The sequence below is a fragment of the Pimephales promelas genome, chromosome 10 (assembly GCF_988280905.1).
Source record: "Pimephales promelas chromosome 10, fPimPro1.hap1.1, whole genome shotgun sequence".
NCBI classification, from domain to species: Eukaryota; Metazoa; Chordata; class Actinopteri; order Cypriniformes; family Leuciscidae; genus Pimephales; species Pimephales promelas.
In genome coordinates this window covers 27,336,558-27,351,080 of record NC_142778.1, presented here as the reverse complement: position 1 = coordinate 27,351,080, position 14,523 = coordinate 27,336,558, and the positions used below count along the sequence as shown (strand labels likewise).

At 35.1% G+C, this 14,523-nt stretch overlaps 1 protein-coding gene across 1 annotated transcript in view; it reads right to left on the bottom strand.

Moving 5' to 3' along the window:
- Positions 1-14,523, bottom strand: part of itpr2 (inositol 1,4,5-trisphosphate receptor, type 2) — an 86,950-nt gene that overhangs the window by 10,169 nt on the left and 62,258 nt on the right. The window contains exons 46-55 of the mRNA XM_039650394.2: positions 9,888-9,998; positions 9,508-9,700; positions 9,287-9,412; positions 8,565-8,740; positions 7,504-7,668; positions 6,481-6,664; positions 4,874-4,948; positions 2,876-3,006; positions 2,339-2,504; positions 484-644 (exon numbers count right to left, since the gene is read on the bottom strand). Of these exons, the coding sequence (XP_039506328.2) occupies positions 484-644; positions 2,339-2,504; positions 2,876-3,006; positions 4,874-4,948; positions 6,481-6,664; positions 7,504-7,668; positions 8,565-8,740; positions 9,287-9,412; positions 9,508-9,700; positions 9,888-9,998 (1,488 nt within the window). The remainder of the gene's footprint in view (positions 1-483; positions 645-2,338; positions 2,505-2,875; positions 3,007-4,873; positions 4,949-6,480; positions 6,665-7,503; positions 7,669-8,564; positions 8,741-9,286; positions 9,413-9,507; positions 9,701-9,887; positions 9,999-14,523) is intronic.

Sequence of the window (14,523 nt, the reverse complement as noted above, 5' to 3'; positions counted from 1 at the left end):
ACACAAATATAAACAAACAAATTAAAGTATACACAGTACACATCGAAAGGCTTTAGGAATGCCATCAAAGGAGTCTTTCTCTTATTTTAAGAAAGTTCACGGTCTCCTTTAGCTGGCGCCTACTGCAGACAGTGCACTCGGAGTAAGAGACAGAGATATAAACACACACGCACGTGGTGTTTTCATGTTTTATGGGGACTTTTCATACACATAATGATTTTACAACAACCTGTCTCCTATTCCCTTACACTAACCCTTCCCCTAAACCTACCCATCACAGAAAACATCGCTTTTTATATATCACTGATTTGAAAACCTGAAAAAATGTGTCTAAGGTATGTATCTAAATTTAGTGTATCTCGTCAGGTTCAGTAACCACAAGTGTAATTCAACACATTAACTACAACATGATCCACACACAAAGTGTCCAGATACATGTTAGGACTCACTGTATCATGGTACCAAACGTGCCAGAGGACTAACCTTAATCATTTGGGCCACGTAGCTCTCGGGTCCAGTGTACTCGGTGGGGTCCTTCACCTTCACCAAGACCAGGAAGTACAAATAGTGCCACATGCTGTGCTCTGACTTGATGTGCTCCTCAAATGACACGGTCTTGTTATCAAACTTGTCTCTTTCAAGTCCTAAAGATGAGCAGATAATAAGAATGAATGATTGTTCAAAGAAAAGCCATTCTTTCTGTCAAAATCATTTGTTTTATTCATGGCATTGCACTGTTTATAGTCACTATTAAACTTTTCCCCACATCTGTTTTTCTGTAACATGGTCTTTATGTCCTCTTCAGTGGAGTAAATGTCACCATGATCATAGTTGAATCCATCAAATAAAAAGGCCCGTCACAGACCTCATATAAAAATTCAAAGGCAGCCAGAGTAACAGAATGTGACAGGGCATGACATCTGCTTAGAGCCGCACCACTGGCTACTTCCAAGCCATTCGGAGATGTTTCGCTGGTGTGCAGATGTTAAAAATACCTGCGTTAAAAGCTGTGATTTTGTAGCATTTTATTTTTTTGCATTAAAATAGGCACAAAGGTTTTATTTGACAATTTTCAGCCCTCACTAAGATTTTTTTCAAATGTACTTTTAAAGTAGAGGTCCTATTATGCCCTTTTACAGTCTTGATTTTGTTTTTATAGTCTACTATAATAGGTTTTCATGCTTGAATGTTCAAAAAACATTATTTGTCACATATTTTACATTGCTGCAGCACCCCTCTTTCCAGTCTTTTAGTACATATGAAGGTAAAAGAGTAGCATTACACGAGAACACATAGATGTGAATTTGAGAACTTGTACAATAGTTGCTACTAATATAGTTAGTTGCTAAATGCTACTAATTTGCCTTCAAATATAAAGACGTTCCTGGAATGCACAGTGTGCTCTGATTGGTCTGCTGGACCAGTGAGTTGTGATTGGCCAACTGCTTAGAGTGTTTCATAAATGTCACGTCATCTCTTACCATAACTGCAAGTTTCAACACACTACTAACTAACACAACTCAACTAGGCCGCGCACCGGTTTGTTTTTGTGTGTGTGTATGGCTTGGGCTGTAATTTTTAAATGTGGAATACTGTGTCCTGGAAGATTAGATGTCCCTTTGAATTGAACTTTGTGCTTTTTAGGTATAAAGGACCTTATTCATGTTCAAACAGTAACACACTAAAGAAAGTTGAAAATGTAACAAAACAAAAAAAAGCATAACGGGTCCTCTTTAAAGGGATACTCCACTTTTTTTTTTGGAAATAGGCTCATTTTACCACTCCCCCAGAGTTAAACAGTTGAGTTTTACCTTTTTCAAATCCATTCAGCCGATTTTCTGATATTTAGAAGAATATCAGTAACCAGACACTTTCTGGTTTCATTGACTTGCATAGTATATATGTTTTTCCTACTATGTAAGTCAATGAGACCAGAAACTCTCTGGTTATTGATATTCTTCTAAATATATATATAAAAAAACGGCTGAATGGATTCGAAAACGGTAAAACCCAACTGTTTACCTCTGGGGGAGTGGTAAAATGAGCCTATTTCCAAAAAAAAGTGGAGTATCCCTTTCACAGCACTCAATTTATCCAAGGATTTACACTTTGAGGTATAAAGAACAATTCATATCAATTTCACTGAAAGATTCAGTGATTTTGTGAAAAGATTAAATGAAAAGACAAACATTTAGACATTTTTTATTTTGACATGAACCCCACTATTCATTTTCATCTTAGCTCAGAAATTCTACAAAATATAGATACAAAAACTTATGATTAGCTAGTTTCCCATTACCCTGTTTGTCATAATATGTTCCCTTGAAGAAAGACATACCACAAATGAAGCAGGTGGTCTTCAGAATTTCTTCCTTTCTCTGTTTCTCACTCCTCAGGTCAGCGAAGGTGTCAATGATCACACCAAAGATGAGGTTCAATACAATGATGATGACAATGAAGAAGAACAAGAGGTCGAACACGACACGTGCCGGGAACATGGGCTCCTGAGGAGCAACAGCGAGGGAGTTATAAATAAATATTTTACTTTATATATTTCGGCTGGAAAAGTGAAATATTACAAAATAAGACCTAAATGCAGTGTTTTATCAAATTATTGATCAGCAGTTTTCAATCATCCACAAAAAAGACTCCTGACAGGTCTTTTGAAGCAGCCATGACTGATTTTGCAACGCTTCAAAGAATATAGACAGATTTTTAGAGTGTAAATGAATGCAGGGGTCTTTAAAAGGATGATGTACAGATGCCTGCAGATTCCACTGCTTTAAACATGGATTACACTGACATAGTGACGCCACAAAGGATTTATTGGCGTATTTGATGTCTGAATGTGTTGCGTTGATGATATTCTGTTCACCTCTTTGGAGAGCTTGCGCAGAACATCTGCAATTCCTCCTCCGTTTCTCAGCCCATGGTTAAGAACCGTAATGATGCACATCAGCAGGGTGTCACACACACGCTCTGTACTATCTTGATCCTCTTCTTCCACTGGAATGAACACACACAAATATACAGATATAGTAAAACATTCAGACACATTTGTAATTATATATATATATATATATATATATATATATATATATAATTTTTAAAAACTTATTTATATATTTAATATTAAGTATTTCTGCAGGTTCATAAATATGTATTCATGTTTATAACTAAATATTCAGGATTTTTACTTACATTTTTATTCATATATTTAGACTTCTAATTATATTTTTAAATTAATTACTTTATGCAAGTAAAAATATAGTTATAAAACTGAATTATATAAATAACTATGATCCTCAACATATTTATTTATTTAGAATTATAATTATACAGAATTGTAAGAAATTACAGTCTGCTCCGATCAAACTTCCACTCCAATATAGATTATATTGAAATGTTCCTTCACTTAAAAGAGCTTATTTATCATAGAATCAATTCCTTACAATCTTAAACGTATCACAGAGTCACGTGTATCACCTATAGAGTGGGAAAGACAGTGGGTATTCAAGAACCATCTTGATTAGGGAGTTTCTGAGAGATATTATCACCTTTAAACATTTGACCGTATCCCTCTAACACTTGTATCGTTGTCTCCGATTTACATTTAAAGACAGAGTTTGGAATAACAAAGACATAGACACGGAGGCACCACTTGTCTCGTTCTCTTCAATTTACATTTAAAGACAGAGTTTCAGCTCCACGCTCATAGAGAAGACGAATCTGTTTGTCTTGATTTACATTTAAGAGAAAGCTTAATTTCCATGCTGAGGGGGAAAACAGATGTAATACTGTATAAAATGTTTGCGCTGGGATGAGTTCGGGGTTCATTCTGACGCTGGTGAACCCAAGGTGCTTCGTGTGCCTTGCCACTGCTATGCTGTAATATACTTCATTTTTGAGATCTTCGAAGTCCACTTCATTTTTTCTTACACTGGCGAGCCAGCCAGGAAGGTTTCCAACAAAAAGCGGGGCAAAAGGTAAGAAAAAGCTGTTTTCTTTCAGAATTATTAATATTATTATTATTATTTTTTAATGATGCAATTTTTTAAAAATAATATATTTTTTAATAATTCATATTAATAAATAATAATCCATTAATCAATCATTCAATTTATTCATCCATCTATCACATGCAAATAACAGGGGTTTTTACTAGTGGTCTCCACTAGTACTCTACTTTTGGACCACACTGTAGTGTATATACACAGTTTGAGAGGGCCATTACACTTTTAAAAGACATTTTGCAGGAGCAGAGACTAAGAAAAGACACATCAACACATTACAAAAGAGAGGAAGATTGAAAATGAGTATGGAAATGATCATGGAAAAGTTAAGTAAGGAATAAGTTAGGGACACAGAGAGAGAGAGGTCAAATAAAAGAAAGAAAGAGGGTGAGTGTGTGAGAGAAAGTGGACACGTGTTGATATCTAGAAGCACAGGTGATCTTTAATGACTCCCAGGGCAAAGCAGAACAAAGCAGCACTGAGTCATCTCCTCAACACACACACACACACACGGGTCATCTCAGCACCTTAACCTCTATAATAAATACATAGGACCAACCTTTCACAAACATACACTTCAAAAAACCATAAACGCACGCACACACAAATCACACGACATGCCACCACTAACGCAGTTTATGCTAGAACATTCAGCTAAATGGTGAGACAGAGGTTAAATCAAAAGAGTGCTGTACAGTAAATGCTGAATTATTCAGCATAATACTGTATACAATTACACAGTAAATGCTGAATTATTCTTATTCTTGAAATGATGACATGCATACATTTTATGTGTGGCCCAACTGTCCAGAAAGTTAAGGGGGGCTGCCACTGTAAAAACAAATACAGAGCTGACTAACCGTGGTGAGAACTAAAGGCGGAGTTGGAACAGGAGTCAGTCAGACAGCTCATAGACTCCTTCAAATTTGGCCTCTCTAAAAAAAAAAAAAACCAAACAAATACTCATCAGTTGAGCTTTTTGGTAAAAATTTTAAAATCTGCACTCATAGCTTGCATTTGTAAATTCAAAAGTTTGATTTAGCTTATTTGTCACATTTATTTTAGTTGAATAAGTTTCTAGTGCTGTACAATCTTTTTAATCGAGATTAATCACATCTAACATAAAAGTGTGTGTGTATATATACATATATTATATACGTGTCTGTGGGTGTGTGTGTATACTGTATACCCACACACAAATTTATATATCTGTCTATGTGTGTGTACAATACATTTCTGTATATATGCATAAGCACATATACATACAGTATATTTACACTCACATACACTTACCTAAACGATTATTAGGAACACCTGTTCAATTTCTCATTAATCCAATTATCTAATCAACCAATCACATGGCAGTTGTTTCAATGCATTTAAGGGTGCGGTCCTGGTCAAGACAATCTCCTGAACTCCACGCTGAATGTCTGGGCATCGTTTAAATGCCACAGCCTACCTGAGCATTGTTTCTGACCATGTGCATCCCTTAATGGCCATCATGTACACACCCTCTGATGGTTACTTTTAGCAGGATAATGCACCGTGTCCCAAAGCTCGAATCATTTCAAACTGGTTCCTTGAACATGACAATGAGTTCACTGTACTAAAATGGCCCCCACAGTCACCAGATCTCAACCCAATAGAGCATCTTTGGGATGTGGTGGAACTGGAGCTTCATGTCCTGGATGTGCATCCCACAAATCTCCATCAACTGCAAGATGCTATCATATCAATATGGGCCAACATTTCTAAAGAATGCTTTCAGCACCTTGTTGAATCAATGCCACATAGAATTAAGGCAGTTCTGAAGGCGAAAGGAGGTCAAACACAGTATTAGTATGGTGTTCCTAATAATCCTTTAGGTGAGTGTATATTATGTAAACAAAAACTTATGTTATATGTGATTTTTTCGCAATTAAATAGATTTGACAGCACTAGTTTTTTCACAATAGAAACGCTTTATTAAATCGTGCTTGTTGTGCTCCAGTGTATGTTTGTGCCCTTTCTGTCCCCAGTGTTTGTGCAGTGCTGCAGTGCACAGAGGAAGTGATTACATAAGGGAGTGTGGCCACTGCTGGGTTATGCAACAGGTGCCATGTGATGGCAGGTCCTCTCCTATCTCAACATGGCCATGTGTTCATATAAACACACATACACGGAATATCTTCACCGTCACGCATCCACATGTACATACCGAATTCATTGCAGATGTGCTACTCTTTTTAAAAGAGACATTTTACTGCCATTCATACCAATTCATTTACATATGCGACACGCAGGGTTGCACATTAGCACATGATAATGGCTTCAACCATGCAGAACTTTTGGGAAATATAAAACCACATGACCAGCACCAAAGAAAGAAAGACCAAAACCACATGTTCTATGCAATGGGCAGCTGGAGAGATAGGAGGCCATTACAGCAACGAGCGTGACGGGGACATCATGTACACTTCATGCTTACTTAAAGAAGGGAGGCGGTCTACTTCCATAAGGAAGTCATCTTTAAAAAAGAGGAAGGCCACAATGGAAAAGAGGTAGACCAGGATGATAGCCAGAACAGCTGTGAGGAAGATGGAGCGGCCGTTCTTTGTCACACTCCTCATCACGTTTAGGAGCGTTTCCTCTCTACGTACAAGATCAAACAACTAGAGAAGAGGGAAAGAAAGAGGAACATTATACAAACATGTTTACATATATGCATTTACAAAAATAAATTGTTTAAAAAAGAAATAATTGTTACCAAAAATAAATAATTTTTAATTGTTCTAAAGCCAAAATCAAATTATTACATTTGGATTAGATTATTGTAAAGAGACAATATTTTGTAGGAATGTAAAAAAATTATTATTTAAAACTTTTGCATCAAAGTATCCTGAAAAAAAGGTAGCATGGTTTCCACAAACATATTAAGCAGCACAACTGTTAATAATGATAATAATTTCATTAGCACAAAATCAGCATATTAAAATGATTTCTGAAGGATCATATGACACTAAAGACTGGAGTAATGATACTGACCATTTGCTTTCCAATCACAGAAATAATTTACATTTTAAAATATATATATATATATAAAAAATTATTTGAAATGGTAATATTTTACAATAATACTGTTTTACTGAATTTTTGACCAAATAAATGCAGACTTAGTGAGCATAAGAAACATTTATAAACATAAAAAATCTGTGTGCACAAAAATATTTTTTTTTCTAAATGTTACAACTAGCGCAGTCAATAGAATAAAATTTATTGTACCTAATCTAATAATTTCTGTCCAGATTTTTTGAAGCCAAAAATAAACTAAAAGAATCAGTAACTGTGTTAAATGATTGTATCATTTTTTAATTTATATCCTAAGCTAACAACTTTGACAGCCATAAAAATACAGAAATTTGTTCTCTCTCAAAGCAAGCATCCCTGAACACTACTTTAAATCATTACATATATATGTATATAATATATTGCAAAAAGTGTGAAATCATACCAGGATACTGTAGAAGAACTCATGCACGAACAGACCCAGCATGCACACAATGACGTAACCGACGTGCAGAAGGAAGAAGATGTCCATGATAACTGCTTTGTACCCTCGTGTGAACGTGCCCTGGTTCCCCACAAAACTAACCAGGAACACGATTTTATTCAGTAGCTGTGAGAAGACATTAGAAGATAATGCTACAATAGATCCTTACAATCACATTAAAATAGCCTTCAATACAAACACTTTTCACAAATAGCAAAGAAAAAACAATGATAAGTGCAAATAATATAATCCACCTAAACCATATAAATCATGCATTGACAATCTGATCAGTTAACATGCATGAAGTGACTAGGTATAACTAGGCCGTAACCCTTGAATTTAGTGCAAATTTATCACTTGGAACTTGGAAATTTATCACTTTATCACTAAGTGTCACTTAGAAAGCTAGTACTTACTCAAAACCATGAGCAAGGTGAAAGAAAATATACACGGTCTGCACTTGCAGTAAGGATAAACATGGTTTGTGGCGACTGCTAGAAGATGTGGCGAGTGGCATCTAGTATAACAGATCCCAGACTTCTAGAATCTGTTTTAGCACATGTCTCTGTTGGTCCTTCATGTGGTGCCATAATGGCTGAGGAGACGCCAGCTTGAAAAGACGCAAACAGACTGACACAACAGAGGGACGTGTCAGCAGTTTGAAGGCTGGAGCTCCATTTGGCTTAGAGGGAGGCATGAAATCACAATTTTTTTTATCTGAATGCACATCAAGCACATCAGCTGCTTCTGTCATCATACATGTAACTGACACTGATGCAAAATGGCAATGCTAAATCCTCTGCTGCCATCTTTCATATTTAGCCAGATATTGAGCCGCTTTTTGTAATTAATAGGTGTTAACGATTAATCAGCGGACATGAGGTGTTAGTGGATGGTCTTTTCTAATAGGAGTTCGGTTGGTTTATAAATGTAAAATACACTTTGACGTTTAATCAGTTTACGGACGCTGAAAACTGATGGGCTAAATGAAGCGTGAATGGTTAGTAATGAAATTGCCTTACGTTGGCGGCCCCCAGAAGCAGCAGTGTGGGTCCTAAGCCCAGTGTGTAAATAGAGCGGAAGATGACGGTGACCAGGAACGCCAGGATACCTCCACGCCGGGGAAGAACAAACAATGTGAAGGTGCTCACGACCACTGCCACCCAAAGCAATACCGACAAGAATGGGGGCAAGATACCTAACAGACAAAACAAAGAACTGCATGAAGATTTTTGGGAACTACCCCTTTTATAATTTATATCATTATGATTTAATGACCCTTAGAATTCGTAAAAATACGAAATAAATATATCAGTTTTTTTTCCATTTTTATTTTTCTGGATCCCATTCTAATGGTTTAAAGGATAATTAAATAATTTATTAAAATTTTTAACAACAAGAATGCCATATGAAATGTGGCCACAACAGAGATTTGCAATTAAAAAGGTTTATTTAAAACATGGATGAAAAATTTAAATTTAATTATTGTTATTATTACTTTAAGAAGTACATTCTACAGTACAATATATAATTCTGTCATAATTTGATCAAGCTAAACCAAACCTTTATTTTAGCAGTTTGTATTTAAGTCAAGCTTAGTTTTTTATAAAATTCATATCTAAATTGAATAAAATTTTTGATTAATTCAACCAATTTTTGCTAAATTCAGTTTGTGTTTCGTGCCACGGATAATTATAGGGCCATAATAATGCAACTTTTTAGATGTCAAGAATCAAAGCCGTACCTTCATCTCCATCATCTCCAAATGGGTAGAAAAGAGCCACAGCCAAGTTGATTAACACAGCCAAGTTAAAGGAGATACTACCCCAAAGAGATATATGTTTTGACACCCAGAAAAGTGGTGCATTATCTGCAAACACACACCAATACATCAGTATAATAACTCTGGCAGAGACTCAAACTTGTGATAAATCGTTACATTCGAGGAAAGTAAAAACAACCCACTTCTTATTTTCTTCTGCCACCTCATCTCATTGTAAAGGTCCTCAAACTGCTGGAAGAAGTCGTTGACCTTGCTGCCCTGGTCGTCTCGCTCTGTGGTGGTAAATACACGTACTTTTGATTCTTCTGTTAAGTACTCACAGATGTTGGGCACAGGAAACACGATCTGCTCCATTGTGCGATCATGACGAACAATCTAAAAATGCAATTAAAAAAAGTATACACACATTTTGTAATAAATCATGTTTAAATAATAAACTTTGACTTAAATTTCTGATAAAAGCAACGACATGTAAATAGGTCTCAAAATGTGTCATAATAAAGTTACAGAAAAAAAAACCCACTAAATTAAGCAGTTATCTTAAACTCTCATATTGTCTTACCTCTATCTGAGCAGTGTGGTTGGCGTAGTATCTGAGCGCTGTCTCTCCCTCGATGCTGGGGTCAAGGCCAGGTTTCAAACTCTGCTGGAGGTTTTTATTGTGGCGTGCCAACTGATCATAAAAACAGATTCAGAAACAACAGTTCCATATCAGGGTGATTCTTCAATTATGGTCACTTCTGGCTGTGTGAACTTTTCTACTAATAATGACTATCGGTGGACATACATCCTGTTCAGGTGAATTCTGTAATGTTTTATTTTCACCTTACCTCAAATTATGTGTTACATTTTTTAAAATTGTTTAATGAAAATGACAAATGTGGAAATTACATTTTTGAAATAAAATGGCTTCTATTTTGTCTGGCTAAAATAAATTTCATAGCTACTGTAGAATTTTATGTATGCTAATACACAATTATTAAGTTAAAGCAAAATGGACAAGAACAGTGGCAAGAAACCCATCATATAAAACAAAATTGTGAATCCAAACATTGAGAATAACAACATTTTGTGGTGAACTAGCCCTATAAATAATTATTCTGCAACTAATTGAATTTAACTAATTGTAATTTTCATGAATAAAAAAATGCATATTTTTTAAAAAACTTACAATATGATTGAAAATTACACTACACTATCTTTTGATAAAAATGTATTACCTAAAAAAAGTTACTTGGTTAATTTGTGTAAAAAAATATACATACACACACACCCATATATATATATTTATATACATACATATACACATATATATATATATATATATATAAACAAATTAAAATAAAATAGATAAATATATACAGTATATGTATATATATGCAATACATTTCATATATATATATATATATGAAATGTATTGCAAAATGCAAAAGCCTCTAAGTGCCATTTGAAATTTTCTTAATGATCATTTTTATCAAGCTTATATATTCAAGTTCAGTAATTTCACTTAAACGACAATTAATAGGTAATCTTCATTGCAATTTAAGTGAAATTACTGAACTTAAATGTACAAGCTTGATAAAAATGATCATTCTAGAAGAAAATTTCAAATGGCACTTAGAGGCTTTTGCATCTGAACTCTTCATACATACATATACATACACACACACACACACATATTTTAAATATATATATATATATATATGTATAAATTTTTTATTTTTTAAGTATCGAAATGGTTTATTTTATTTAGATCTAGATTTAGACGTAATAATTCAATTTTATAATGAATTTTCTTAGTTTAAAATTGAAAGTCTAAAAATCTACACAAATAAGAGAAAAAACTTTTATCAAGGGGGTAATCCATCAGGTTGTGGTCCAGTAGAAGCAGTTTTTGTGAAAATAGGCTAACGTTTGCATCATAACGAATCAACTCTCTGTCGCACAGAGAAATTACCGTATAGACAGGAGGAGAAGCTCGCAAGCAATCGGGGGGACATGGAGGCATAAAGTCAAGGGAGAAGAGTCTAATAAAAGTCTCATAGAGTCCCATAGAGTCTCATAAAGTTGACCCTGCCGCTAGCTCATGGACAGCTAATACTCACTCTCGCAAAGTCTCTGTGAGATTCGGAAGGGAATTATTCAGATTTAACTCGCCACAGCTATTAGAAGACATACAGGTTGCTCACATGACAGGCGCAGTTTGAGCTTGCGCAGTACGCCTGGCGATCAGCTTTTAACGGGCTTCAATTTTCTCTGTTGAAATCAGTGGGGTCGCTGTGTCCATTTCTTTTACTGTCTATGGTTTTAATAAAAGTCAACCTTTGAGACAAAGTGGTTGAAGTTGCAGGAACACCATTAATCTATTAATGACACATTGGTGATTTGGCTAACACAAATCACATTAGCGATTTAGAAGTTTCATAATGCCTATGCAACCCCCCGATGAGTCAATTCATAAGAGGTCAGGACTGATCAACCGGATTACTTCAAAATCAAAACATTTTAAGATCAGCCCACGCAGAGGAACTCTGATGTTTATCTCAATGGCTGAATACCCACAGTGATGTGGCCAAGACTTTTTAGTGAGACAACAGCATCCAGAGACAATTCATTTGAATAAAGAACCATCTACTTAAAAAAACACAGAGAAGGCTCCTCAGAGCATTGAATCAAACTACTGTACTTACTTTTCTGTTTAGTAACCATTTAAAGACTCTGTAACCTCAAACAAGGACAAGTCATTGAGACAAACAAGCAATCATTCCACCCCTTCACCTTTTTTAAGCTTCCGCATAAAGACCTTAACACGGTAAATAGGAGCGAGGGATTTACATGCTTGTTTTCGTACACGCTGAAAGAACACAAATGCGCATCATTGAGACACTAAGAAGGTGAAATCACTTTGTCTCCTCACTGAGGTTTAAGCCAAAATTTCTTTTCATTTCAGATCAAAGCTACAGTAACATCAGGAATCTGCTTATTAGAGCTAGAAGAGAGCAAGACACGCAATAGAGAGCTAAACTGACACCAAATAATGGCATTTACTTTGTCATGTACCCAGTAAACACAGGAGGATCTTGTATTTGGCAGTTGTTTTTCAGCACTGTAGCGAACAAAAAAACACCCCAACAATGCTGAGCAAACAAAAAGAAATTGAAACCACAATGGAAAATAAGGACATGGGAATGTTCTTTGTCAAAACCGTTTACAGTATCACAATTCAGTTTAACTTCCTGAGGTGAAAAGCAAATTTACTCACATTTCTACAGGATGTGACAGTCAAAGCACTTTTACAGAGCGTTCTCTCATGAACATAAGTTCACATCAATTCAAACAATTGCCTTGTTGAATAAACTTTTTTAAATAGAACATTTAATTGTGGCCAAAAGTGACATATCAAACCACCTGCAATATGCGATTGTCATAGGCTTTATCACTGTAAAAACTGTTCAGTGTTTTTAACCACATAATATTTATTTTAGGTTTCAGACATTTAAATATATATATATATATATATATATATATATTATAGCAAATTTAGCAAAACAATACATTTTTAGTTGGTAAAATACACAATGGTGTCTATGGAAGCAGAAATAACAACCCATTCAAATATTTGAGGACGGTTTTTATTCATATCAGATAGACACTGTGTAAATAACTATAAAGTCAACTCTATTTTTCTTGGCCACTTACTTTCATGTATTTCGGGAGAAAGTGATGAATTCCCGCACTGTAATAAATCCAACAGCCAGAAATATCTGAACTGCGGCCCAAACACGGCGCTCATCTCACGTTAGAGATCAAGTTAATGATGATATCGTCCATCGGCCCAACCCTAGTTGTTATGCTGTTTCTGGGTGGTTACTTAAGTTCTAAGTATGAACAATTGCAATAGTGAGACTTGCCTTGACAAATACCACTAATTAAAAATAAATGTCAGTAATCATCAATAAATGTACGTTTAATCAACGTTTAAGCAGAAGACCTATAAATATGAGATGAAATATAAGTCTCAGGCGTGTGTCCGTTTGTACGCGTCATGAAGTTTCAACTCAAAATACCCCAAAGATCATTTATTATAGCATGCCCAAAACACCGCTTTTTTAAGTTTTTTAAGTTTAAGTTGCATATTAGGTCCCCTTTAAAGTAATGTCTGTTTATTTATTTCTTAGTGTCAGTGAAACTAGAAAATAAGGGATTATTCCTTTTCATTTGACTCCCTCTCCTCCTTTCTCTGCTCGACTCTTATGTCCTCAGTCCCTGCTTGTTTTCTAATACTGAGAATTTTTTACAGGAAAATGAGACTGATAAACCTTGTGCAAATGGCCTAAGTGAATCAGAATCTCCCCAACTAGACCATATAGCCATAAGCCAGTGTTTATCAAACAGTTGTCCATCTAAAATAGCTACAGGGTCTGCGTAAAAGTCCTGAATTTTAAACAAAAATATCACTGAAAACTATGCCAAGAGTCATAACATATATTATTCAGTGAGAGAACTACGGATACTTGCACTAGAGTTCCCTCACAGTCGTCTGCGTGATGTGATTCGTGTTTGAAAAAAACAGAAACACCTGAAGTTATGTCATTATGAAAGCAGCCAGTTCGACAGATATAAACTGTCTGGCAGATGTCTGAGACTGTGGAAGTGAAAGATAAGAGAAACTGAGAAAGAATAAGATTGAAACTGAAAAATGCACAACTTGATTGAGAATTAAAGAATTTACTCACAAGAGGCCTTAAAGGGTTAGTTCACCCAAAAATTACAATTCTTTCATTAAGTACTTGAAAATGACACAAATTAAGGTATTTTAATGAAATCTGAGAGCTTTCTGTCCCTCCACTGGCAACTACGCATTGCAACTACCATTTTGACACTTCAAAAATCGTAAAACTAATCCATATGAGCGGTTTAGTCCAAATCTTCTGAAGATACTCGATACCTTTAAATGATGAACAGATTGAATTTAGGCATTTATTCAGATATTAGTGGTAGTAGTAGCCAGAAAATTTTAAAAATTTCATTAAAAAGATCCTCATTTGTGTTCCAAAGATGATCTTTTTTTTTTGTTATTTCACAAACCACGCATAAACATCATTATCTCAAAATTACAAACTTTTACATACATGCTGCTGACATATTATTGTAGCAGAGTTTGTGCTGAATACGGTGTAATCAGACTTTAGCCATGA